Source organism: Lissotriton vulgaris, chromosome 8, assembly GCF_964263255.1.
Source record: "Lissotriton vulgaris chromosome 8, aLisVul1.2, whole genome shotgun sequence".
NCBI classification, from domain to species: domain Eukaryota; kingdom Metazoa; phylum Chordata; class Amphibia; order Caudata; family Salamandridae; genus Lissotriton; species Lissotriton vulgaris.
Window position 1 is genome coordinate 1,128,688,458 of NC_141696.1, and position 27,096 is coordinate 1,128,715,553.

General features: G+C 44.6%; 1 protein-coding gene across 7 annotated transcripts in view; it reads right to left on the bottom strand.

The window, feature by feature from the left end:
• Nucleotides 1-27,096, bottom strand: part of FNDC3A (fibronectin type III domain containing 3A) — a 1,489,010-nt gene that overhangs the window by 275,070 nt on the left and 1,186,844 nt on the right. For 5 of the 7 annotated variants that reach the window (XM_086934979.1, XM_086934981.1, XM_086934980.1 and 2 more), the window contains 3 exons: nucleotides 24,192-24,305; nucleotides 18,658-18,807; nucleotides 18,274-18,557 (listed from right to left, as the gene is read on the bottom strand). In XM_086934979.1, coding sequence (XP_086791105.1) covers nucleotides 18,274-18,557; nucleotides 18,658-18,807; nucleotides 24,192-24,305 — 548 coding nt within the window. The remainder of the gene's footprint in view (nucleotides 1-18,273; nucleotides 18,558-18,657; nucleotides 18,808-24,191; nucleotides 24,306-27,096) is intronic. The other 2 variants (XM_086934982.1, XM_086934983.1) reach the window with 1 other exon arrangement.

Below are 27,096 nucleotides of genomic sequence, written 5' to 3' on the forward strand. Positions count from 1 at the left end.
GTGTTAATACCACCCTTGGGCCGCTGGGTCTGCTAAGAGAGATAGCATGAGATGTGGATGACTATCTGAGCATCCCTGACTTAGTAACCCCAACTTGTCTTCAGATGTCTAAAGCGGCTCTGCAGTTAGTTGACATTTCCTTAACCCATAGACTATGTGCGTAAAACAGGCGTTCAATTTCTGACGCCAAGGCTACACTTACATTTAAAAGAGGCCACTTTAAAAGTTGCATTGGTTATATATTCATGGATATCAGCCTAAGGATTGAATTAATTGATATAAAGAGTTCTCCAAGCTATGAAAGTGACCATGCACCCTTGGTTCTCCACTTCAATCTGAAGATCCCTAATCACAAGAACAGATTCTCTTTTAAAAACGCTGGGTAAGCCTTTACAAATTATTGAAAAATTTGAAATTAGATAAAATTATTAATATGCGTAAAATCATTGAATCTATTTACAATAAAACAGGTTGAACGTTGGAATGCTTTTTAGATCATTTATTCAATGCTCATGCAGTCCTGAAAACGATCAATTATTTGGTCAACTCGGGAAATTTTTCACAAGAAAGCCATTGTCAGACCAAAACTTAACAGAAAGGTAAAGAATGGTTTAATAAGGACTAAAAAAAAACTTCTCCAAGCAGTGAAATCGAGGATTAGTGACGTAATAAGAGTCTCTAGAGTGGATACATACAGTCTAATAAACAAGCTAAACTTGACTGGAATCTTCTCAGTGCGTCCAGGCACAATGACACAAGGACATTTTGGCACACAGTGTTCCATGGATCCCGAAATACTATTATGAAATCGGAGGTGTATGTTCAGACAACTGAATGGGTGAAGCAGCGAATATTGAGGTTACTAACCCCTCATGTTAAACTTATTAGATAGGTGTGTTTTTGAATCAAGAAATATAGCCTTATTTTATTAGAAGACAAGCTGATGGCCATCAATGCTCAAAAAGAGACCAAAGCTCTGGATTTGAACAACACAATCTCTTTTAGTCCAAAGAAAATATTTGGGCCCAATATATAAATACCATCTTTAATGCAATTGCTTACGGGGGCAGAATACCAGATTTCTGGAGGGGAACCAAAAGTCCACCGTATTGATCCCAATAGCTATTGTTCTATTAGCCTGCCAGATAATTTGCAGAACATATTCTGCAAACAGATACACCTATATACACCTATACACCACTTTCATAGATTTATAAGCGGGCTTTGATAAGGCTCCAAGAGAGAAGTTGTGGTAGGTCAAATGTTCATTGGGAAATCCTTATGATTTATCAGTTGTAATTAGATGTTTACACACAGATAATACTGCCCACGTTAAATGGGACTTAAACAGAGAAGTGACTGAAAAGATTAAGGTCAATAAGAGTGTTCGTTGAGGCTGTGTCCTGGTACCCACTATTTTCCTCAATATTATAAATTACTGCACTGATTACTTAACAAAGAGTGAAAAAGATTTGCAAGCATTTGTATATAAGAAGGCTGCTGCGCTATTCACGGATGGCACATTAATTATTTCCAAAACCCAGAAAGATCTGGAAACCTTACACCAAATATTTGTCAAATAAATTTAGGGAACAAAATATATAGCATTTAACCCACAAAAAAAGCACTTGAAAAAGTAACTGAGTTTAAGTACCTGGGTATCAATATATCAGAATTGCATGTGTGGTGTGAGTAGACTGCAAAAATGATATCCCTATTGAAACCTACTACATGCAATGATAGTGCATTACATTAAGACTACATGGGCACCACAGCGTAGGGAGCCTCCACAGCATGACATGGTGCATCTGTTATATTATATGGGGAGGGATGGACACGTAGTTCGGTGGATATATACCGGCATCCGAATGCAGGCCTCTATATGCCTTGCGGACCTCCGTGGGAAATGGGCAGAATCCACAGGTTTGGTAATCACCGATAAAGCCTGTGAGGGTATTTTAGAACACCCCAAGCGGGTGTCCCGTGATGCAAAACTCAAGTTCATACAGTACATGGTGCTCCACAGATCGTATTTAACCCTGAAACGGATACACTGCATGTTTCCAGAGGCCCAGAACCATTGTCCGAGATGCATGGAGGAGGATGCTGGTTTAATACATATTCTATGGGCTTGTCCGTGCCTCTAAGATTATTGGGGACACATTCACAACATGTTGGGAGAAATCACACACCTGCCAATGACAGACAGCGTACTGAAGGGCTTATTGGGTCTACGCAAGCGCACCAAAGCCCAGAGGGTGCAGCTGAGATTTCTAGATTTAGCGCTTATATTAGCGATCAGGCCAATTACTAGGAGATGGAAATCCCCAAGGAGCCCCCCACTGCAAATATGGAGAGAAGAGGTAATCAGATGGAGTAGCGCGGAAAGCGCTGCACTTAGACTGGAGGAGGCAAGGGGATTGCGAAAGCGTCCTATTTCCATGGATTGGGACGTAATGTCCCACTTCCGTTACTTGATCCACTACCCTGATCCGCCATGATATTCCTTGCACCATCAGAGACGATCAGAATAGATTACGTGGAAAGGCCCTGATGTACCAAGGATATAGGTTGCACTCCTGTTACTATATGACTAAGAGACTAATTAGACGTCACCGCACTGTCAGACCAGGAAGGGGTGGGGGAGCGGGAGGGAGTAGCTAACTTCGTTTTAGAGTTTAAAAATACAAATTCATGTCACAACACATTAGTGACATCAGTAACTAACATGGATGAATATAAATGCAGTGTATTCTCATATTGTATGTTTTTATGTCATGGAACTGTTGGGTACAAGATTCTAAGTATATATAGTTCATTACACTGTTTAATGGATCATGTTGCACCTTGATGAAAAATGGAAAATGCCGAAACCATTTGCCGGGATGTAATGCACCCTAAATAAATGGCACAATAAAGTTTGTTAAAAAAAAAATCATGATACTTAGTTAAATAAATGAACAGTTGGACGTGAAAAAAAAAAAGATATCCCTATTGAAGCATAGATTAAGTGCATTAATAACATTTTATAACTGTGGTAATACTTACCCTGTATCAGCAGTATTGGAGATATACCGAGCCAGACTAGGAGTGCTGCTCTTTATGGACCGGAATAATGAGGAATTGTAAAATGGATGGTTTAGAGAAGGCAGGAAATGTTTTTATAAGGGCCCTGTTGATGCTCCCTAACAGTTCCCTAGTTATTCCCAAAAAGATTAGATATGGAGTTGATGCTGCATTGCGCCCCATCTTATTTTAGATCATCCATCAAATCAGGCTCCCCACTGGACCCTCTACCACCTTCCAAGCTTTGCCTGTTGGATCCAACACTACTACAGATGATTTTGGATTTCTTGAACACCTCTTTATACGCAAGGTCCACGTCCCTCAGAGCTGGAGGCATGCTATGGCTCTTCTCCTCTTAAAAAACCTAACCTGGACAAGTTGAGTTGGTCAAATTTCCAACCAATCTCTCAGCTACCAATGCTCTACAAAAGTTTGGAAAAGCATGTGAATGCTCAGCTTACATCTTATGTAGAGGCTCAAGAGTCCCCCCCCCTCCCCTAGTTGGGTTTCAGGATTAGCCACAGTACTGAATCCGCCCTCCTTGGAGTCACCGAACACCACAGATGACTCCTGGATGAGGGCGGTACAGCTGAGTTTATTATATTAGATCTCAGTGCAGCCTTTGATACTGTGTTTCACTCCATCTTCCTCAAATGTCTATCTGCTCTGGGTTTGGAAGGAAAAGCCCTTGACTAGCTAACATTGTTTCTCAAGGACTGCACGTTTCAAGTTTCACCCAACACAAAATCCAAAAACCGAGTCTTAACCTTTGGTGCAGGGGCAGGTCCTCCGTTAGGGTGGAGGAGCATAGCCCCACTTAAAAATTCAGGAAGGTCCCTCTCTATGCCGCACAGCTCCACCCAGCTGCGCCCGTGCTCCCGCCCTCGCTGCTGCGAGTTTGAGACTCCTGTGTTGCCCCCCTGCTGCCGTACCTCTCTGCCACTCTCCTTTTGCCTGTAGTTTTTATTCCTTTGCCACTTGCATTGTTTTTCTATTAGCCCTACTCTGTTGCCATTTGCACTGTGTGTTTACAGCTTGTCTGCCTTTCTCACTTTGCCCTCTTCTGCCACTCACGTTACCGCCTCTGCGTCCCTTGAGGCCCCGACCCCCTCGCTCGCCCATTGGCCCCGCACCCGCTTCCTAGCTGCTCCTCCCTCCCACCTCCCCTTCTTAATGGCGGCTGCTGCGCGGTGAGGAGAGCGACCCTTGATCCTGCTCAAGGCAGGTCTCTCTCCATGCCGCACAGCTCCATCCAGCTGCGCCTGTGCTCCCGCCCTCGCTGCCGCAAGTTTGAGCCTCCCGTGTTGCCCCCCCGCCCACTTGCTGCTGTACCTCTCTGTCTCTCTCCTTTTGCCTGTAGTTTCTATTCCTTTGCCACTTGCATTGTTTTTCTATTAGCCCCACTCTGTTGCCACTTGCACTGTGTGTTTACGGCTTGTCTGCCTTTCTCACGTTGCCCTCTTCTGACACTCACTTTCCCGCCGCTGCGTCCCCTGTGGCCCCACCCCCTCGCTCGCCCATTGGCCCTGCACCTGTCTCCCAGCTGCTCCTCCCTCCCACCTCTCCTTCTTAATGGCGGTTGCGCTGCTGGCGGGCCAAAGGCGCGCTAAAGGCAAGCCTGTCTGCGCCCGGCCGTGCCCAGTGCCGGACACCCTGGCCCCCGCGAGCGCCACTACACCAGACGCCGCTATGACGCCAAACTCCGCCACGCACTTAATGCCAGCCGATCTGCAACCTGCTTCCAGGCCACCCCGAAGCACACCCACGAACCATTCACCTGCCAAAACTGCAGCTTCACCTGCCAGGGTACACCAGCACATCCCGCCCCCTCACCAAGGCAGGCCACAACCATCTCAGATGCATACTACTCAACACCCGCTCCGTCCACAGGCATACCATCGAACTCTGGGACTCATCCTCCCCAGACGTCGCTTTCCTAACGGAGACCTGGATGAACATCTCATCGGCACCCGACGTTGCCATAGCTATCCTGGATGGCTACAAGAACACCCACAGGGACCGCACCAACAGACTGGGAGGAGGAATCGCCATCGTCCACAAAAAAATCCTCAGTATCTCGACTAACACCGAAGACACACTCAGCACCGCCGAACACCTGCACTTCCAGATCCACATCGATCCCAACACCACCCTCAGGGGAACCCTCGTGTACGGACTCCCCCACCGCAGCTGGAACAAGATCACCGAAGATCAGCTAACCACCACCCTCGCCTGAGACCCACCAAAAGACCACACCAACACAGCCGCCCACAACCTTAGGCAATGGATCAATGACTGCACCAACACTCTCGCCCCGATCAAGAAACCCTCAAACAGACGCACCAACAGAAGGGACATCTGGTTCACTGCCGACCTCCAGGCATCCAAGCAGACCTACAGAAGACTAGAGAAGAAATGGCGCCACGAGCAAACACCGGACAACCACGCAGCCCTCAAGAACTCCAGCAGCCGGCACCACCAACTCATTTGAACCGTCAAAAGGACCTCCTTCAAGGAATGCATCAACAACAACGCACACAACCGCAAAGAGCTCTTCAACATTGTGAAGGAACTCACCAACCCCAGCTACAGCTCCAACGACATCACGCCGTCACAAGACCTCTGGGACTCTCTAGCCACGTTCTTCCACCGCAAGATCATAGACATCCACAACAGCTTCAACACCCAGCCCCCCCCTCCCCCCCCCCCCCCAACAGCCGCCGACACCCTTGACTCACGGTCCCCCAGCCACACCAGCCTCCTGATCTCCTGGAACCACATCGACAAAGACATCATCAAAGCCTTGAGCACCATCCACTCCGGATCATCATCAGACCCCTGCCCCCACCACATCTTCAACAAAGCGAGCTCCATCATCACACCCCAACTCCGAAAGAACGTAAACAGCTCATTCGAGACTGCCACCTTCCCGGAAAGCTGGAAACACGCAGAGATCAACACCCTACTCAAGAAACCCAAAGCAGACCCAAAGGACCTCAAGAACTACCGTCTCATCTACTGTTGCAGGGATTCTACTCATACACAGAACTGTGCACAGAGACCGAGGACCTCAGTGAATTGTGGTGAACCAAAAAACTCACCTCAGTACCTAGAAAACCTAACCGACTAGCATCAGTGTCACATTAGTTCTTCGTCCTATAGCAAAGAAACCAATGATTAGACAACCCAGAACATGCAACTTAGGTTATACTCCGGAATGGTGGGAATCAAGAACACTCTTTCGTTTGTTAATCTAATACCAGTCCACAACAAGAGCAAAAGAGACACGGGAAAGGTTAAAATGTTTATTTTAACGACGTGCTCTAAGATGCAGTATCTTTGCTAACACAAGCAGACATATGATCAGAAATAATATGATCAGCATTGTTACAATTCCATAAAACACAAAAGGAGAAATCATATTACAATGATGGTGAAAACAGGTCTTATAGCGCCTAGTATATCACCCTCCCAAGCTAGGAACCATGTTTTATAAAATATAGAAGGTCTCTTAGGATTGTGTGGGGGACCCCATACCTCTAAGATCAGCAAGAGTGAATCACATCAGGATCTGCAAAAGCTCTCGGTCTCTCTGGAAACTGAATTCTTCCAAGTGCCTGAAATCATGCCTACAGTGCAATATTAAAGACGCCAGACTCTCAGTACACTGCAGCTGCATGTATGTTATGTCTAAAACGTGAGCCGACCAGCCCGAACAACAGCTGCCTTGTTATGATAACCTTGGAGCCTTTAGCACTCACTGTGCCGACTAGGGTCGCGATGTAAGTCTAGGGATGCCGAAAACAAGCCCTTCTCATGTGAAATAATTCACGCAGCCTAAGTTACAACGCCAGCTATATTCAGTGTTGTGTGCAAAAAGCAGCAAAAAGGTAAAATGGAGTTTAAACTTCTAATAAGCCTATGCTAAAATAGCAATGTGCGCAAACAAGGCCCAGCCCTCACTACACTACCTGCTTCTGTTCCCGGCGAAAGTCATCAAGAAGATCGTCAGCAGACAACTGACCTGCTTCCTCGAAGAGACCACCACCTTGAACTCGTCCCAATCCGGATTCCGCAGCAACCACAGCACCAAAACCGCCCTCATCGCTGCCACCGACCACATCAGAACTATGCTGGACAATGGCGAAACCGCGGCCCTCATCCTCCTAGACCTCTCGGTCCACCTTTGACACCGCCTACCACCACACCCTACGCACACGCCTCTACAACTCAGGGATCCGCGACAAAGCCCTGGACTGGATCACCTCCTTCCTTACCAACAGAACCCAGAGAATCCGCCTCCCGCCATTCCGATCTGAACCCACCAAGATCACCTGCGGCGTACCCCAAGGATCATCCCTTAGCCCAACCCTCTTCAACGTCTACATGGCACCGCTCGCCAACATCGTTCGATCGCACAACCTCAACATCATCGCATCCGCCGACGACACCCAGCTGATCATCTCCCTCACTGAAGACCCCGCCACCGCCAAAACCAACTTCCGCGAAGGAATGAAGGGTTGCCGAATGGATGAAGAACAGTCACCTGAAACTGAACTCGGACAAGAGGGAGACCCTCATCCTCGGCTCCACCCCCTCCGCCTGGGATGACTCCTGGTGGCCGGCTCGTGGAAGCTGCGCCGACAACCACCAACCACGCACGCAACCTGGAGTTCATCCTGGACTCATTACTGTCCATGACCCAGCAAATCAACGCCGTCTACTCCTCCTGCTTCAACACCCTCCGTCTGCTTCGCAAGTTCTACAGATAGATCCCCACTGGAACCAGAAGGACGGTCACCCAGACCCTCGTCACTAGCAGGCTGGACTACGGCAATGTCCTCTACGCGGGAACCACGGCTAAACTCCAGAAGAGGCTTCAACGCATACAGAACACCTCCGCACGCCTCATCCTTGACATCCCTCGCCACAGCCACATCACCGCCCACCTGAGAAACCTGCACTGGCTCCCCGTCAACAAGAGGATCACCTTCAAGCTCCTCACCCACGCTCACAAGGTACTCCACGACGCCAGACCAGCATACCTCAACAAACGACTCACCTTCTACACTCCCAACCGCCAGCTCCGCTGACCTCGCCCTCGCCACAGTTCCACGCATCCACCGAACAACCACCGGCGGCAGATCCTTCTCTCACCTCGCGGCCAAGACATGGAACATCCTCCCCAACCACCAGCGACAGACCCAGGACCTGCTTTCCTTTAGGAGACTTCTCAGGACCTGGTTGTTCGAACAGTAGCAGCTCTCCCACCTCAGCGTCTTGAGACCCTCACGGGTAAGTAGCACGCTCTACAAATGTTGATTGATTGATTGAAAAATCCCCAAAGATGAAAAATAAAATGGTAATTAATTACCATTTTATTTTTAATTCCTCATCCCGAGTCAAACGTCAGGACGGGGCGCAGGGCTACTGCTGAATGACAGAAGCATGTCACTCAGCAGGGAGGAGGGTGGGCTGGTATGGCACTGTTTAAAGTGCACATACCTTTCTGACTGGCAGTCTTGTGACAGCCAGCCACACTTGCGCACTTTAAAACTCCCCACCCAGCTGTCCTAAGACAGCTGGATTTAGAGACAGTACAGGCTGCTTCCACCAATCCTATCGCTGCTCACATGCTGCATGTGAGCAGCGCCAGGATTGGGACAGGGAGTTCCAACATCTGGTTCCAGTTGCGAGTCGAGAAGACGTGCAGGGCAGAGATATAGTGTACGTTTAAAAAAAATATTTATATATATATATGTATATATTTTCCATTTTCCGTGGGTGCTTCTCCCCAGGGAGATGCCAGCCGCCACTGCACAGTGTTCTCCAAGGCTCTGTGTTAAGTCCACTGCTATTTAATATCTACATCCTTCCTTTGGCAGACCCAAATTATCTTCTCTTTGTCATCTGCTCAGGTTCATGGACCTTCTGATCTTAACCGGGGCTTGAGTCGAGTGGCCACTTGGATGAGTGTGAACTCTCTCAAATTTAATGGAGATAAGACAGAGGTAATGGTTTTGGGTAAGCATGACCCGCTCTGGGGGCCCCCCCACACTGGTTCGATTCCTTAGGACCACTTCCCATACTGTCTTGTTCCTGATGAAAAACCAACAAGAAAACCTCAGGTGTCTAAAGGTACCTCGAACTGTTTCGCTGTGCTGAAATGGGTGGGGAAGATCATTTGAATGATCCCCCAATCTGCAAAAAGGACTGTGATTCAAGCCTTAATAATATCTAGATTTGATTACCTTAATGTCCTATATTTGGGAATAGGCCAGGCAACTATTAGGCGTCTGCTGATGGCCCAGATATCGGCAGCCAGACTGCTGTTCCGTCTTCCCAAACACACCTCAGTAGCTCATCTTTTTCATGAGCTGCACTGGCTCACGGTCTCTAAATGAATACAATTTAAGGCTCTCTGCTACATGTTTAAGGTCAAAACTATAACAGGTCCAAGCTACATCCTGGACACAGTGGCATTTTACATCCCTTCTGGCCCAGATGGGAGGGAGTTCTTTTGCAGTGTTGGGCCCGAGACTGTGAAACTCCCTTCCCAAATCCCTCAGGGACTGTACCTCTCTTCTTGCGTTCTGCAAAGGCTTGAGGACATGACTATTTTAAGTTGACAGTTTTCTTGTGATGCAAAGGGATGTGAATGGGATGCAGCTGTAAGCCACCCCTCCTGTGATGTTCAAATGTTCACTGCTTTGCAGCTATTTCTAGCTCGTGGGAGTTTTGAGGTTGGAAATCTTGTTAAGTGGGGATTGTACTGAACAGACAGCTGCCAAGTATGGGAGGGGAGGGGGGGAATCGTAGGAGTAGTTCTCTATGTGGGTTTTTCCTGTTTTACTCTCTTAGTGTCACAATCCATTGTTTTTATTGTTACACACTGCAGCATATGACTGTCACATTATATGGTACAAATCAACAAAAAGAGAGGTAGGGAAAGAAGCGAACACTCTTCGTCCCCACTGTAACTAGAAAGAAAACAACAAAAGAGTGTTCCTTGGTCTGGAAGCACAGAAGTAAACGAGCACAAGAGACCAACAACACCAATTAGGTTTGTTTAGAAAGCCCTCACTCACCGACCTGGTCGGTGACATGCTTCATCATCGGGCCCCACTGGGTGTGACCGAATGTCACCCCAGTGTGCTTCAATGCCAGATTTACTGCGGAGCGGGTAATGTGAAGGTGTGAGGGCTAGGTGATGAGTTACGTGAACAGAGTTATGTAGTGAATTAAAAATGCCTTGTATGTATCAAAAATTGATTTAATGACTGATCATCAAGGACATAATAAAAATGTGTTGGTAAACAAGGCCAACTAAATTGGATGGTCTGTTTCCAATAACATTACGTGATAGTGAATGGTCAACATGTTTCTGCCAATGTTGGTGTAGTTAACCTGGCATTCGTCAGGACCTAGAGTGATTAAACCCCGGCGGTATGGGCACGCTAAGGCCCACCCTACCAAGGGACGTGCAAGTAAAAATGTCTGTCGAAGTGCAATGTAAAGGGGGCTTCACCGAACAAAAAAACGGGAGGCGACACCCTTCTAGTCTCAGGGTCAGAGACAACAAAAATTAAAATGCACTTTGAAGGAGATAAATTTCCACCCCATAGACCGCGGGAGGGGGGTGATGGCGTATTTGGCACATCGCCCACGACGCCAGGCACCCGATTGTACACCTGATCAGCCCTCAGAACCGAGTCTCGACATTATATGGTACATCAGAACGATATTAGACGGTATGTAGACGTCCCAATCATGACCTGGAATGTTAGGGGACTAAACAATTAGTGTAAATGCAGACATTTGTTACAGTACGTTCGGCGATACATGGTTGATGTTGTGTTCCTGCAGGAAACGCACTTAGCATCACTGGCCCTTATACATTTGATTCTACTTGAGGATCTCATTGCTTTTTCTCCAAATACAGATCATAGACGTGTTTCCATACTGATACGCAAGGCCCTACCCTTTAAGCACACATTCACAATCACTGATGCAGAGGAGCGGTACCTGCTGGTTTGCAGACCACCGAGTGGGGCAACGGATTCTACTCGTCAATGTGCATTCCCCAAATGTAGATGACCCTACCTTTTACCAGCGCCTAGAGTCACAAATTGACCTAGTGGACACAGACTACATTCTTTTTGGGGGTGACCTTAACATCCAACTAGATCCGAAACCTAGACAGCACTGCCATGGCCCCCATCAATAAGCCGCGATCACTTAAGATTTTTAAAGATCTCTGCGATGCATATGTGCTGCTAGATGTCTGGAGACAACAACTCCCCAGGAATCAGCTTATACACACCACTCAACACAACATGATATGTGGATGCATGTAGATTACAGGCTCATTGAGCAGTCTTATACCATGGGTCTGAGACATCAAACACCTCCCCCGTACATTATCGGATCACTCACCAGTGGTCCCGATTATGCGTTTCCCGGGAGCAAGAGGGATTGACCTATATGTGAGACACCTGGCTGATAACGTCCCATCGCTCTTGAATGAGATGGATCGCTTTGGAACTCTCTCGGGCCTAAGCATAAATTGGAAAAACGCAGAGATTTTTCCACTAACGGTGGTGCAGGACCGGACCTGCGGCAAGTTCCCGGAGGCCTGGTGCGGAACAGTGGCGAGGTACTTGGGGATATACCTGCACAGGGACAGAGAACAGATACTGCAGCTAAACTATGGCCCAATGATGGACCAGCTTGGGGCCAGGGTGGATAGATGGATCCGACTCCCATTATCTATAGCAGGGCATAGAACCATCATTAAAATGGTAGTCCTGCTCCAGCTTCTACATTTGTTCAACAACATCCCAATTACCTTAACTAAAGTGTTTTTTTCTCAACTCCATATGCTTTTGACAGATTTCATCTGGGGAAGTAAACAACCTTACATTTGCTGGAACACCTTTTTCTTCCAGTATGAACGAGGGGGATTCAGAGTCCCGGATATCCATCTTTATTACCTGGTAACACAGTGTAGCTACGCATGGCATTGGTATCACCCCGAAGCACGTATCCCTTATGCCAAACCACAGATCGACCTTGCAGACCCCATGCCATTGAAAGCGTTCCTACCAGCTGGCCTGCCACAAAACTGATGAAATGGGAAAATAAATTTAAACATTAAATGGATTTTATTTTATCTCTTGTGGGGTAAAACCTATACCTCAAGTTTGGGACAGGGGTCCTACCTCTGGCTCTTATCAAGACATTCTGGCCTGAGACTGACCCTGGAAGTAATACATGCTGCTCATCGTCTAAATCTGCAGACTAAATTGAGACATGTTCTCTTCTTTTGTGCTGCATAACATAACATCATATAACATTACAAGACATAATGTGTGTTTGTAAAGCGCACACTCACCCTAAATAGTCTCTTGGCACTAAATAACAGCTGTTTATTGTTACCCAACTCAATGGTACTCATTTTATCAACCTTAGAAGGAGGAAAGGCTGAGCAGACATGCCAGGATTTGAACTTGTGACCATGAGGTCAACATAGGCCCCTACAGTGGTCACATTAGTCCACTAAGCCACCAGACCTGGCCCAGAATCCTAGACCGAAATGGGTAAAGCTACTTTGTTTACAAACGGGAAACACAGTGCCATTCTACTCAGAATATACAAATTAGACACTAGCATGTGTGTTTTGTTTGTGGTTTCCAAGTACCTTCAAATAGTGTGGCACATAAAGGCAGAAAAAGATAAAACTATGATTGTATAAGTTAAACTTTCTAATGCACTTTGTGGGTTTATTTTTATTGTATCTTCAATTGAAAATGTGTGTAGTTGCCACTGGATGTTTTGTATCCGAACTGACAAAGTAAAGTAAACTATTCACTGGTTCTGAATCAATCCGACCCTGTGAGGCTAGAATCATAATAATGACTACCTGTGTTTTGTAGATAGTACTTTCTCTGATTTCTACGTTGCTGTAAGGTTGCATCTGTTCATTTATTTACTGCTTATTTATGCCTGTACATATTGCCTGATTGGATGAAGAGCAGGTACTGCAGAACAAAGCAAATCTTCCACGAAAATTGCTAGAAATCAGGAGTCCAAGTTGGCAGAGATATGCACCTATCCAAGCAAGAACCATAATCCTAGTCAAGGTCACGGAGGTACATACTAAAAGATCACTTGTGTTCACCCTCTGGTAGCTTTGCACAGAGCAGTCAGGCTAATCTAAATAGGTAATGTGTAAAGTATTTGTGCACACACAGTAACACAGTAAAACACCACAAAAAGAGTCCATACCAGTTTAAAAAAATAGATTATATTCTGAACAAAACAAGACCAAAACGACAAACAACCAATTAGTATGAGTCAAAATATGAATTTTTAAAGAATAAGTGAAAACTAGAGCTTAGAAGTAAATAGCGTTATGGGGTTACTGTAGGTCGTGCTGGACCAGGACAAAGTCAAGAGTTCAAGCCACTCATGACAGAGTGCAGCAAAGCACATTAATCCTTGTCGCAGAACAAAATGCAGTAGTGGTGAGGCTTCGTTCTGTGGATAAAACGCCAAGGCTGGAAAGCAAGGGAGCTGTGCCGGGTTAATCAAGGGAGCTGCGCCGGGTTAATCCAGCTGGAGATGATGTGCTGTACTTCTCCACACACTGGCAGCGATGCGTTGATCCCTGAAGCGGTGATTCTGGAGGCGCTTCTGAGTGCAGTACGCTGGGTCCTCACCATGCAGTGGCGGTTATGCGTCGATCACAATTTTTGAGGCAGAAGACATGTAGGTGTCCAATCGGTGCAGAGATGTCAAAACGCAGGTCCGGACAGACGAAGTACTTTAAACTCACATCCAAGGGCCCCGGACTGGATTGGCGCCACTTGGCAGGGCAAGACTTACACCAAAGTAAAGTCCAAGTGCTGGGATGAAGTTGAAAGGTGAAGTCTTTGATATCCCTGAGACTTCAGCAACAGTAGGCAATCCAACATGCCCTTGGAGAAACACAGCAAAGTGGCAGTCCCTCCTACAGCACAGCAATCAGCAGGCCAGCACACCAAAGCAGTTAGCAAAGTAGCAGTCCCTTCTACAGCACTGCAGCTCTTCTTCCTGGCAGAATGTCCTTAGTTCCAGCAGTGTTTTGAGTACATGGTTTCAGAGGTCCAACACTTATATTCATTTAGCCATTGAATTAGGGAGCATTTAAAGAAAGGTTTTTGTAGTGTACAAGGCCCTGCCCTTCCCTGCTCTGGCTCCAGACGCACTACAGGGGAGAATGCAACCCTTTGTGTGTTGACAGGACACAGCCCCTTTAGGTAGAAGTGTCAGCTCCTCCCCCTCACCCTGCTCACGCAGACCCATTACCATGCAGATGACCACTCAGGCACACTTATACTTCCATTGTGTTTGGCTGTCTAGAGTTAATGCAGGAAGCCAGCTGTCACCCACCCCAGATGTGTATTCCAGAGACAGGCAGAAGGCATGAAATGATTTCAGTAAGAAATTGCGGACTTTCTAAAAGTGGTATTTATAGAACTGCAATTTAAAAACCAACTTCACTAAAAGATATGTTTTTAAAGTGTGTGTCTGAAGTGTGGTTTTCCTATCTTTTCCTAGTTGGAAGCCTCATTTATAAAATGTTACAAGGCAGCTCTAATGTTATCATATGGGAGAGATAGGACTTGCAGTAGTAAAACATGAATTTAAGAGCATTTCACTTCCAGGACATGTAAACTTAAAAGTACATGTCCTATCTATCAACCACACCATTCCCCGCCCTTGGGCTGTCCAGGGCATTCTCTCTGGGTGAATTAAGAGTAAGGTTTTTGCCAGGCTAGTAGGTTAACTTGCCAGGACAACATGGCAGTTTAAAACCGCACACACAGACTCTGCAGTGGCAATCTGAGACATGTTTAAAGGGTTACCTTTGTGGATGGCACAATCAGTGCTGCAGGCCCACCAGTAGTATTTGATTTAGTGGGCACATGTAGTGCAATATACTAGGGACTTCTAGGTAAATCAAATATGCTGATCAGGGATAAACCAATTGTTGTCACATCCTAGATACAGAGCACACACACTTTTGCATGTGTCAGCAGTGAAAAGGTGCACAGAGTTCTACAACCAGCAAAAACAAACTTCAGCAAAAGAGTCAAAAACAGGAGAATCATTTAAGCTGATCCACTGTATAGATTTTCAAATCTGCCAGCTCAAAATTCACTTCTGTGGGTGCAGCTGCTGGCTCTCCAGACAGACATGATTCTTGAGAAAATGTACAAAAATTATCAATCAGAGAAAAAAAAAATATTAGTGCTTATTTCGTCTTAGAGTGGGAAGTGGTGTACACCTATCACTATATGCACTGCACAAATACCAGTCCTATCCTCACCCCTGATCACCAATGTTAGAAATCGGGTTTTTGGTTGGCATATGTATGTACCCTGCCCAAGCAGGAACCACAATTCTAGTCAGGGTAGGTGAGGAACACGCTAAAAGATCACCTGTGCTCACCTTCTGGTAGCTTGGCACAGAGCAGTCAGGCTAATCTAAAGAGGGAATGTGTAATGTATCAGTGCAAACAGACACAGTAACACAATGAAAACACCAGTTTAGGAAACTAGATTAGCATATTCTAAACAAATCCAATAAGTACAAGTCAAGATGTAACATTTTAAATATTAAGTGAAAAATAGAAAAATAGTGGTCAGAAGCAAATAGCAATTTAGGGTTACTGTAGGTTGTGCTGGAACGGGACAAAGTCAAGAGTTCAGGTCGCCCGATACAGAGTGCAGGACCAGGACAAAGTCAAGAGTTCAAGCCACTCATGACAGAGTGCAGCAAAGCAAGACCCACGCAGGGCCCGCTGAGCCAAGTACCTAATTCCTTGTCGCAGAACAAAAGTCAATAGTGCCGAGGCTTCGTTTCCATGGATGAAATACCTAGTGTGGAACGCGAGCGAGGAGTACGACGGGTCCACACCTTGCAGCGGTGGTGATGTGTCAATCCTGAGGTTGCAGATGGCGATATTTCTGGTTCCAATCGGAGCAGAGATGTCAAAACAGAGGTTCTGACAGATGCAGCAGTTTAAACTCACATCCAAAGGCGCTGGACTGGAATCGCACCACTTGGAGGAGCAAGACTTGCAGCAGGTAAAGTTCAGGTGCTGGGATGAAGTTGAAAGTTGAAGTCTTTGATAGCCTTGAGACTTCAACAACAGGAGGCAAGCCAACAAGCCCTTGGAGAAACGTAAGTCCTTAGGATGTAGAGAGCAGATCCAGTCCTTCTCACTTTAAGGCAAGAAGCATCAGGCCAACACAGCAAAGCAGGTAGCAAAGTAGCAGTCCCTCCTACAGCAAAGCAATCAACAGGCAGCAGGCCAACACAGCAAAACAGTTAGCAAAGTGGAAGCCCCTCTAAAAGCACAGCAGCTCTTCTTCCCTGCAGAATGTCCTTAGTTCCATCAGTGTTCTGAGTACATGTTGTCAGAGGTCCAGTACTTATACCCATTTAGCCTTAGAAGTAGGGAGACTTCAAAGAAAGATCTTTGTAGTGAACAAGACCCTGCCATGGCCCAAGATTCACTACAGGGGGTATGCAGACCATTGTGTGTGGACACAACACAGCCCTTTCAGGTAGAAGTATCAGAAATTCCACCTCATCTTGCTCAGGCAGACCCATCAACATGCAGATGACCACTCATACACACCTCCCCTTTCTATGTGTGCAGCTGTCTAGAGAGAATGCAGAAAGCGAGCTATCACCCACCCTAGACGTGCATTCCAAAAACAGGCAGAAAGCACCAAATGATTTAAGCAAAAAAAAGCCAACTTCCTAAAAGTTGCATTTTCAGAACTGCAATCTAAAAACCAACTTCACTAAAAACTTGTAAATTGTGAGCCCAGAGAAACCAAATTTGGTTATCCGATCTTTACCCAATTGGAAGCTACACTTATAACATTTTACAAGGTAGCTCCAATGATATCCTATGGGAGAGATAGGCCTTGCACTACTAGGATATGTAAAACTTATAAGTACATGTCCTACCTTTTAAGTGCACTGCACCCTACCCTTGGGCTGTCCAGTGCCTTCTCTAGGGGTGACTTAGAGTTATAAAAAGGAAGGTTTGTCCCGGGCTAGCAGGTTAATTTGCCAGGACAACATGGCAGGCCTGAGACATGTTTAAAGGGCTACTTATGTGAGTGGCACAATCAGTACTGAAGGTCCACCAGTAGCATTTGATTTATAGGTCCTGGACATATGCAGTGCACTGTTCTAGGGAGTTATAGGTAAATTAAATATGCCAATCAGGGATAAACCAATTGTTATCACACTTTAGATACAAAGCACATGCCCTTTAGCACTGGTGAACAATAAAAAAGTGCACAGAGTTCTACAACCTGCATAAACTAAGTTCAACAAAACAGTCAAAAACAGGAGGTGAGAAGGCAAAAAGTGTGGGGAAACCATGCTAAGGATGCTAGGCCTAACAGCCATATTTGTAGGCTGCCAGAAAAGCTAACCACTTGCAGCAGAACCAGATGTAGACAAGATACAGTGCCCATACTCCGCAGTTCCCAACAAGTGGTTAATTTCTTCAATTGAGTTACGAGGGTTCTCAGAATGACTTTGATTCCCTGCACCTGAATCGAAGTGATGACTCTTAGCACAAATGATAAATCATTGGACCTACTGTGGTCTATTCCTCATTTGTCATTGTAGAGCACGAAGTTGGGGCTTTAAACTCAGTACTCTGAGATTGGTAGAATTTCAAGAACTAACTTTTAGATTATTTTTCACCCTTTAGGAGTCAAGTCAAAAAACTTAAACCAAATGACATCATCCTGCTGCACAATCAATTACTACTGGGTGGGCATGAGGATTTAGCTACTTTCTCAGTCTGCCTGGTACATTTTAAAATCTACATATTTCATAGGAGCTCTAGAAAGAATTCTGTAAAAAAAGAAAAAAAGCATGTGTGTTCAACAGGGAGAGCAGAGGTTTTGATTTGGCGGTGCAAAAATACTGACCTGGCCAGGATATCAACATGTGTGCGATGCCACTTGAACCAAGGTAAAACTAGATGCATCTGGTATTATCTGCCATTTAATAGTGGAAAAAGCCTTATGGAAAGTTGTGAAAATGCAAATGGCTGGTACCACATATTGAAACTGCCTGATATTCAGATGATTTAAAATCCTTGGGTGCCTGAGACTGTTTGCATACCTGTAAGTTGTATCTGGTTGTAAATTGTCCATAATGTAGAATAGAGTTTTTCCAACTACAACTGGCTGCTTTTCACCAAAGTCTATGCAATAACCAGTAATTTCCGATCCATGATCACAAGGCTTTTCCCACTGAATAGCCAGGCATGTCGAAGATGAGAATTGTAAACTTTCCACTTCATCTTCCTTCACTCCCCAAAGACTAGTTACGGCTGCTGGTACCGAGGCGGGAGTCATACATGCAACCGCTTCACTAAAGGGGCCCACACCTGCAGCATTCACTGCCTGAAAATGAACAAAAATAAAGATGCAATGAAAATATCAATGAAACCATCTGAAAATGTTTGCAGTATTTGAGGGACACTCACAATGATTTCTATTTTACCTGAACTCTGCAGTAGTAAACAGTTGCTGGTGAGAGTCCCTTTGCTTCATAGGAAAGACCAGTACCACAGTAACAAATTTGCATACAACCTTCCACTCCACCCCATTCCAATCTATATTCTGTGACGTCCGCCCCATTGCCAAATGGAACCTGTTGAATGGATGACACATTGTAAATTACAGGCTGTGTTTAAAAAAAGGACATTCTATGTAAATGACAATTTATACTGAATTATTTGCAAAATATTATAACTGTTTGATCTCTCTATGCCTTCAGACTACAGATACGGAATAAAGTTATAGCCCAAAGTTGAATCCGTCCCTTTCAGTATATCAACTTTTAAGTACAAGTAAGTGCTGAAATATATTTGTTTAATCACACAATGCATTGGGACTTTTCACCCACTTAGACATCTTGTAATAATGACCTATTAACTGTCCAAGTCGACCTTACACTTCCCTGAGATGGACTGTGAAATATCCAATGGATTTTCCCCAGTGCAGTATCTCTAGTGTCTAGGTAAAACCTGAAGTTAAAGTTAAAGTCAGATGATAAACATTTAGTGGCTACTAGCCAATCAGTCAAAGTTAGCCAATCAGCAACAACTGATAAAGGATCTATTCCAATGACCAACAGCAAACTGTGAATCCAATTTTAACTAGCAGAATCCATGGCGGTAGATTGATTAACAGGTAGCATGTCACACCTGTGTGTATATCTGATGGCTATATTCTTGGTACTCCAAAGAGATAGTAAGTGTTTAAGTGTATACAGGAAATCAAATCCTTACCCGAGTGTTTAGAATACTTGACACCTCCTACCAATTGTAAAAGAAAAAGAAATTGTCTCCTCCAAGGGAACTGAGGTTGAGCACTCACTGATTACCCAATGATGGGGAAGAGGGTTTTCCTTTCAGTTACATGTAGATAAAAGGGAAGAGGTGAGGGGAGGGGAGGGGTTTTGAGGCATGCTTTACTTGTTTTTTTTCTTCTTTCTATTATTGATGCATCACTACAGACTTACTTCGGCAGGGGAGTTGGGAGATATCAGGGAGGTCTGGGGACAATAGTTACCAGAGTTGGGGCAGGGTTGTTCCGGTTGGGGAGCGATTCCACTTTCACATTTCATGTGCTAAAACGACCCACCACTCACACAGAGACCTACATATCTGGTCATGGAATGTAAACGGATTGGGCCAAAAGCAGCTCGCTTCCCGTATTGCCGTTATTGATGTAAATGGAGACATTAGAGTAATTGTATCATTCATCTAAAACTCTACACGACCTCAACTGACCCTGTTGTTGTGTCCAGATTCTTCATTAAAATTTGTTCAACTCTCGTGACCGCTGATGGTAACGCTACGGATATCTATCTGAAAGCTATCTAACACGAAGTGATAGATTTCTTACGTTTTGACATCGAGCTCCATGACCCTGTTTTGACCAGAATTGAAATAACAGGCGGCTACAACATTAGGAGACGTTCAGATTTACTCTGTTCCACACGAAAGGCTCACAGTTGAGACAACCAAAAATAAGCGGCAGTCTAATTGAGATTACATTGGTCTTTTATACAGTTCACAATTGACAACTGTCCTGAAGATGGTCTCGAAAAGTTGTATGTAGGAGACCGAAACGTCGACCTCCACCTCATCCACTTTCTGTTCCATTTATATTTACATTGATTTTAGATAGGTGTATTTAGGTTCTGTTGAGTCACTTTTCAATGTATTTTTTATATACCTGCAGACCTAATTATCTTTGAATTAACTTGATCTGTATATCATATTATCGACCTTTTTACTACTTGATGAATTCTTTTTTTCAATACACCTTTGTGTTTGTTATTCATGTTTTGTGTATGTGTTTTTGATCAATGACTATATATTATTAATTATTCAATTTCTTATGAATTAATTTCACAAAAGGATCATTCACTCATCCTATTAAGTCAGTTCAAACCACTAATTGTCATTTAAACAAACTCCCTTGACGGCACTTTTACCCAAACCTATGCTGGCCATGTTCCAGAAAGCCCTTGAAGAAGGGTCCCTGCCGAGAGACCAGTGCCTGGCCACAATAGTAGTTCTCCACAAGGAAGGCAAGCCACCCTCCCAATGTAGCTCATACAGGCCAATATCACTCCTTGTCACAAAGGCGAAAAGTGCTAGCCAAGGTGCTGGTGACTAGGCTGAGAGGGGTAATTCCGACATTAATGCACCCGGATCAATCAGGTGTCATGCCCCATTGCATTACCCAGCTTTATCTCCAGTGTCTGTACAGGGCCTTGAGCCAAACTGGGCCGCCCGTCTCAAAGAGGGCGGTGGTGACAGCCCTCAATACTAGGATGGCTTTTGACAGTATATTGTGGAATTACATTTTTGCCGTATTGCCCAGGATGGGCTTTGGACCTAACTTCTGTAGATGGATCAGGCTACTGTATCAGGGCCACCAGGCTCGAGTGAGGGTCAATGGAGAAAAGCCTTGAGAGTTCCCCTTGGGTAAGGGGACACTTCAAGGCTGTGCCCTGTCACCAATGAAATTTGCACTGGCACTTGAACTGCTCGCGACATGGATACGCAGGGATCCCAAAGTCAGGGGAATACCGAGGCTCGGAGGATGGGAAAAGCGGATATTGCTTTATGCAGATGACATTCTCCTTTGTCACGCACCCATATAGCTCGGTCAGCTGGTTACTCTACATATTTGCGGAAGTCAGCGATCATTCTGGGTACCGAATAAACTGGTCCAAATATGGGGTTTTCCTGAAGAGGGGGTTTGGATGGGGAGGGAGGATGGGTTTAAATACTTGGGCATCCACATTACCTGAGACCCGCAGGTGTTGAATGTGCAACTTCAATTAGAGAGACTACACAGGGACTTGGCCCACTGCTGCATTCTGCATCTCACATTGATGGGGAGGGCATCACTATCCAAAATTATTACCCTTCCATGCCTTTTGTACATATGGCAACACACGCCATTCTGCCGCTCAGCAAAGATGTTCCAAAGGCTGGACCAGGAGGTACGGTCGCTCTTATGGCAGGGATTTGCCCCTCGGATAGCCTTACGTAAACTGTAGAGGGGAATGTACAAGGGAAGTCCGGGGGTCCCAGATGCTCGGCTCTATTACTGGGTAACACAATTAATAGCCATCAATGACTAGGTGTTCGCAGATCAGCAGGAACCTGCGTACAGGGTGGACAGATATGTGATGGGTCATCGGAACTACAAATCCATTCTGTATCAACGTGGGAGGGAGACTACCATGCCTTCACATATGTGCTCGGTGGTAAAGGCCTGGCAGGAGCGGACATGCTATCTGGGATGGCAGGATAAGTTGACAGAAAAGATCCCACTGTGGTGTAGTGACCTACTGCGAGAGGTGGCGAGCATGAAGGGCTTCTCGCTATGGGTAATGCTTGTAATCGCGCATCTAGGGGATGTCTGGAGGGGACAGGCTATAAGATAATTTGTCGATCTCAGACTAAACAACATGACAGACACAGAACATCACAGATATTTACAACTAGGCCACACGGTAAGTCACCAACTTTCAGGAGGGGGAGACAGTGCCAGACTCATCTGTTTTCGAGAACCTACTCATTGCAGACCACATGCCTAGCAAGGGTATTTCACTGGTATACGAAAAATTGTTAGATAACTCACTGGACGAATGCTACATCTATGTCAGAAGTGGATAGAAGACCTAAGTGACATCGACAATGAAGAGTGGTTCAAGGTGTTGTAGATCCCGAGGGAAATTGCCATCAGGACTAGGTTCCAGCAGATCCAGTTGTGAATTTTACATAGATCCTATTAATTCCGAGCCCTACTCTTCAGAATAGGGAGAGCATCGACCCTGCAGTGCCTGTGTGGCTGCAGCCAGGAAGCAACATTTTTCCATATACTATGGGCATGCCTGCGCATTCAGTCATTCTGGGAACAAATTACAGAGTTGTAGGCTAGAGTCTTGTCAGTGGCAGTCCCAATGAATGCCGAAGAACAACTACTAAACATGTTTTGGGAAGAACCCACGTACCAGCACATATGGGTGACCCTAGCAGGTGGAGTGGCCAAGAAAATATTGCCTGGGCGTGGGGTAAGCCACAACTGTCACTGGGGGAATGGATATTGCATATGGACTGGTGTCAAAATGCTGAAAAAGTGGTATATCAGGAGTGAGGATGCCCCAAAAAGTGGGAGAGGGAATGGGGGCCCTTGGAAGGAATTTAAAGGAGTTAACAGCCTGATTCATCATAGACCCGTTTTGCGAGTCTATAATAGCGATTCATAAGGAATCGCTTTTACAGACTCGCAAAACGGGATTCATGTAGGAATCGCAAAAAGATTTGCGATTCCTACACAATCCTTATTTGCGATTAGCAAATTGCTAATCGCAAATAAGGAATAACTCCCCATTCATTCCTATGGGCCAAAAGGCCCATAGGAATGAATGGGGAGTATTCCTTATTTGCGATTAGCAATTAGCTAATCGCAAATAAGATACCGATTTAAAGGGTGCCAGGTGTGTCCAAAGGACACCTGTAGCACCCCTTAAATGTAAATTGAAACATGTGTGTGTGCAACATGCAACTTAGAAAAATGCTTTTAAAAGCATTTTTCTAAGTTTTCGCTATTTACCACGAGGTTTGACCTTGCGGTAAATAGCGGGCCGAAATTGTGAACTCCCAATTTTTTAATGGATGATGAATTGCATTTAAGGAATCTCAAATAGAGATTCCTTAAATGTAATTCTTCGCAAAATTGCGACATCGCTATTACCGATTTTTGCATTTGGGATGATGAATCCCAAATGCAAAAATAGAGCTTGCAAAGGGCCTGATTCTCAGAATCGGGCCCTTTGCGAGCCGATTTCGGCTTGATGAATCAGGCTGATAGTGTTTTAGAAAGATATCCAGCACATGGGGCCTTACAAAATTAATGTCATCACCTCAGCACAGAAATCACTGGAAGCAAACATTGGGTCAGTAAGAAAATAACTGACATAGACCAGGCAAGACCTACAGTAGTTTATGGTGTGCTGAGGATACAACAGATGCAAACAATCTATTCTTAAATGAAAGAATTTTTGCAAAAGACAAAGATAAACAAGTGGCCGCAGTAGAAAAATGAATATTTAATGAGCGTTAACTTGAATGAAAAAATCCTAACCAACCACAGTTCACCAAACTATACAGGGAGTCCCAATAGACAAGAAATAATACTTTACCAGTAGGACTTAAATAATACAAAAAGACGGCAGCAAATATATTGTTGCCAATGTGCACAAAAATGAAAGATCACTATGTGTTGATAGGCAATGAAGTTAATGAAAGGCAATGGAAATAAACATGCAAGTCAAATAACTGCGGAGCATCTAATATAACAAAACTGGGCAACTTTCCTCCCAAGCCTGTAAAGGTAGGTAACGATGTGTGAAGGGAAGAATGGAGGCGGAAAAGACTTAAAAAGTAAACAACATTATTACTATTTAGTATAAAGGCACAATAAAATGTATAGTTTCGACAGTACCTCCCAATGCACTACAGCACATGTTGCAGACCGGCATGTAACCTGTGGGGGTTTACAATGATCTGGAGGTCCAGGGGCTGTGGTAATTTCACATTTTTCAGAGAACATTCCATACTGAAAAAAGAAAGAAATCTAAGTAAGTTCTTTTGCATGGAAGAACATTTTGAATGTAAGATTAGTTTACAGATTTACAGTCTACGTTGAAGCAATTTGTTGGTGTTCTGAAATGTAGCATTTAGGGGAAATGTTTTACAGGGAACTACCATGCAAAGGATAACAATGGAGAGGAAATGTTTCGCACACTGTGCAAATTAAAGGGAGCAAACTCTGATTTAAGTAAACTTGCCATACAGGCTTTAAAACATTCAGCTTATACTGACTAACCGTTAGGTATATATTTTCTTTTTTTCAGTAGTTATCGTAATCTACGGTAAACAGTGCTACATTAATTTCTCTCTTGTTCAGCTGTCTTGATATGTGAAGGAGATAAAACGGTACTTCGTGTCTACTGGATTCATTAGAATAAAAATAAAGAAAGAAAAGCAGCTATGTTTTGTCCATAGACGCAGCATTCATTCCTCAGGGAGTCACAACTTCCTTCCACTCTTGCTCTCAAGTTGCTTTCTGTAAATGTAGGATTTGAGAAACTTTATTGGGAATTCGAGTAAATTCATGTGGATGTTCTCAAACACTACTTTCCAGGTTATGAATCGCAAGGGATATGTTCAGATTTCAATGGAGAGTTACATTTGAATGTATTCAAATATAAGCTTAAAGAAGGCAGTAGGAATCGAGAGAGTGGTGGGAGAGTGAGGGTAAGGTTGGGTAGAGGTTTGAAGGAGGACACAGGAATGTTCTATAACAAGTTAGACTCAACCATACTTGCTGTAGATCAGCCACGTCTTTCACAGTTCAGTACCAAGAGATAAAGACAATTTTCTGTCTCATGTTATCAGACCTAGTTAATTTCTCTTCGATTTTCATAACCCACGTAGGGTTACAAGTAAGAGAGGCTACAACCTCTTATCAACAGCAAGAATACTCCTAAAAAATAAGACCTGTAAAGGCATGAACACCATATGTGGTGACGTTACACTGCAAAAAGCATATTATAATGCGGGCTCCCGGTTTTATGGAATTTATTTTTTTAACATTTTCTTCTGTATTTATCCATCTTTATTTTTTGGCCATTTTATCTGTATATATCTATATTTATTTTGTGTTTTGCGTATACATGACGTTGTAAAACTGTACATTTCCATATTTATTTAACTGATAGACGTGCACTTATACTTTGATGTCTGTCGTGTTTTAGCTATTTAAGCTGCCAAATACTACATAACAATATATTCACTGGTAAATACTAGTATTATACCACAAATGTATATTGACACATGCCGTTATCTAAAGAAATTACATCCTGTTTTTTAATTTCCCATGCTGTCCATCTGCTCAGCTGGTGGGCTACAATTCATGAAAGACAGCACATATCACTTAAAAGCAGCAACATGTTCTATATTTATCCACTTTTTAAAATAAATGCAGACAGAAAACCATGAGACGCCTTCTACACAGGCACATTTTCCTAAATTACAGCAACAGTTAAAAGAAGGGAACAGGGCAAAATGTATGAGCCACCCCGACTGTCCCTAAACTTGTGCGAAGAAGCATCTGTATGTGCACCAAACAAATAAACACCATCAATGGCATGTAAATTAAAGCTGACTGGACTGCCTCTGAAGATCTAGTAGAAAGAAGCCAAGCTCGCCAGCTTAACGCCACCGAAGACGCCATGGCTCGACCAATCGAATCAGTAGTGTCCATTCCACACCTAATGATTAACCTAGCCGCCTGTCGCCAATCTGAAATCAACTGACCCAGTTTGTTCTTATTAGCCTCTTGAAACAATGGCAATAAATGTTGCAATGAATCCCATCAGGCATGGGAAAAACTTCCAAGGACGCTACCCGTGTTAATGGAACATAACAATGCACTGGTGGAAAAAAACATACGTTTTCTACAAGAGTCTTGCTTTCAGAAATCTTTGCCAATCGAAGTATGAGGAATACTATCCACATTTTGTGAGGCTATAGCAACCTGAATCACAAAATTGTGGTGTGTCGCTTGACATGTTGGTCTACTAGCTTGTTTAGCTTTGAGAAAGTCCTTTCGGACGAAACACGTGTCCGCTGCCTGTTTCGGATGATATGAAAATCGTGCTTGATATGGAATAAAGGATATGCAAAGAAAAATTGATATTTGAGTGGCTGAAGCCAGTTGCACTGTATTGGACTTCTTTTTGTGCCTTGGCATTTGTGAACCTCAATGAGGAGGTCTGTAGATTTCTCTACCGAAGGCAGAATCAAACGTAGAACATCAGCCACCCTTCTTAGGCTGGGCCAGAAGTGGATAGAAGGCTAGAAGCTGGGGATAATTCTAACACGCTTGCTTCCCTTAACTCAGAAATTCAGCTATCCATCGTAGGAGGATCTGTATGCACTGGATGCACAAAAGGAACCCCCTTCCTCATTTCCTACCACAAACTGTTCACCCAAAGAACCATTATCGGCTCCGTAAACTATGTCGATCGATGCCGACACAGCACTGTATCGACCTCGGGATGAGAAACTGGAAGTGTGTCGGACGGCACCGACGGCAAACAGAAAAAACGAGCTGAGGGGATGTCGACGCCTCAAGACTCTCAGCAGGTTTGTGCAACGACTCCAGTTGGGAGCTTTCCGGTACCATCAAAATATATTCCGAAAGAACAACCAAAGTCGCTCCAGTGTCAGTGTCAGTCAGCGCCACAGGTGTGAACCCTGAAGGGCTGTCCACTGGCGGCACTGTGTCCAAGGGCCTAACTGCAGCCTAGGACGGACCAGTCGGCAAGGACGCAGTCATTGCA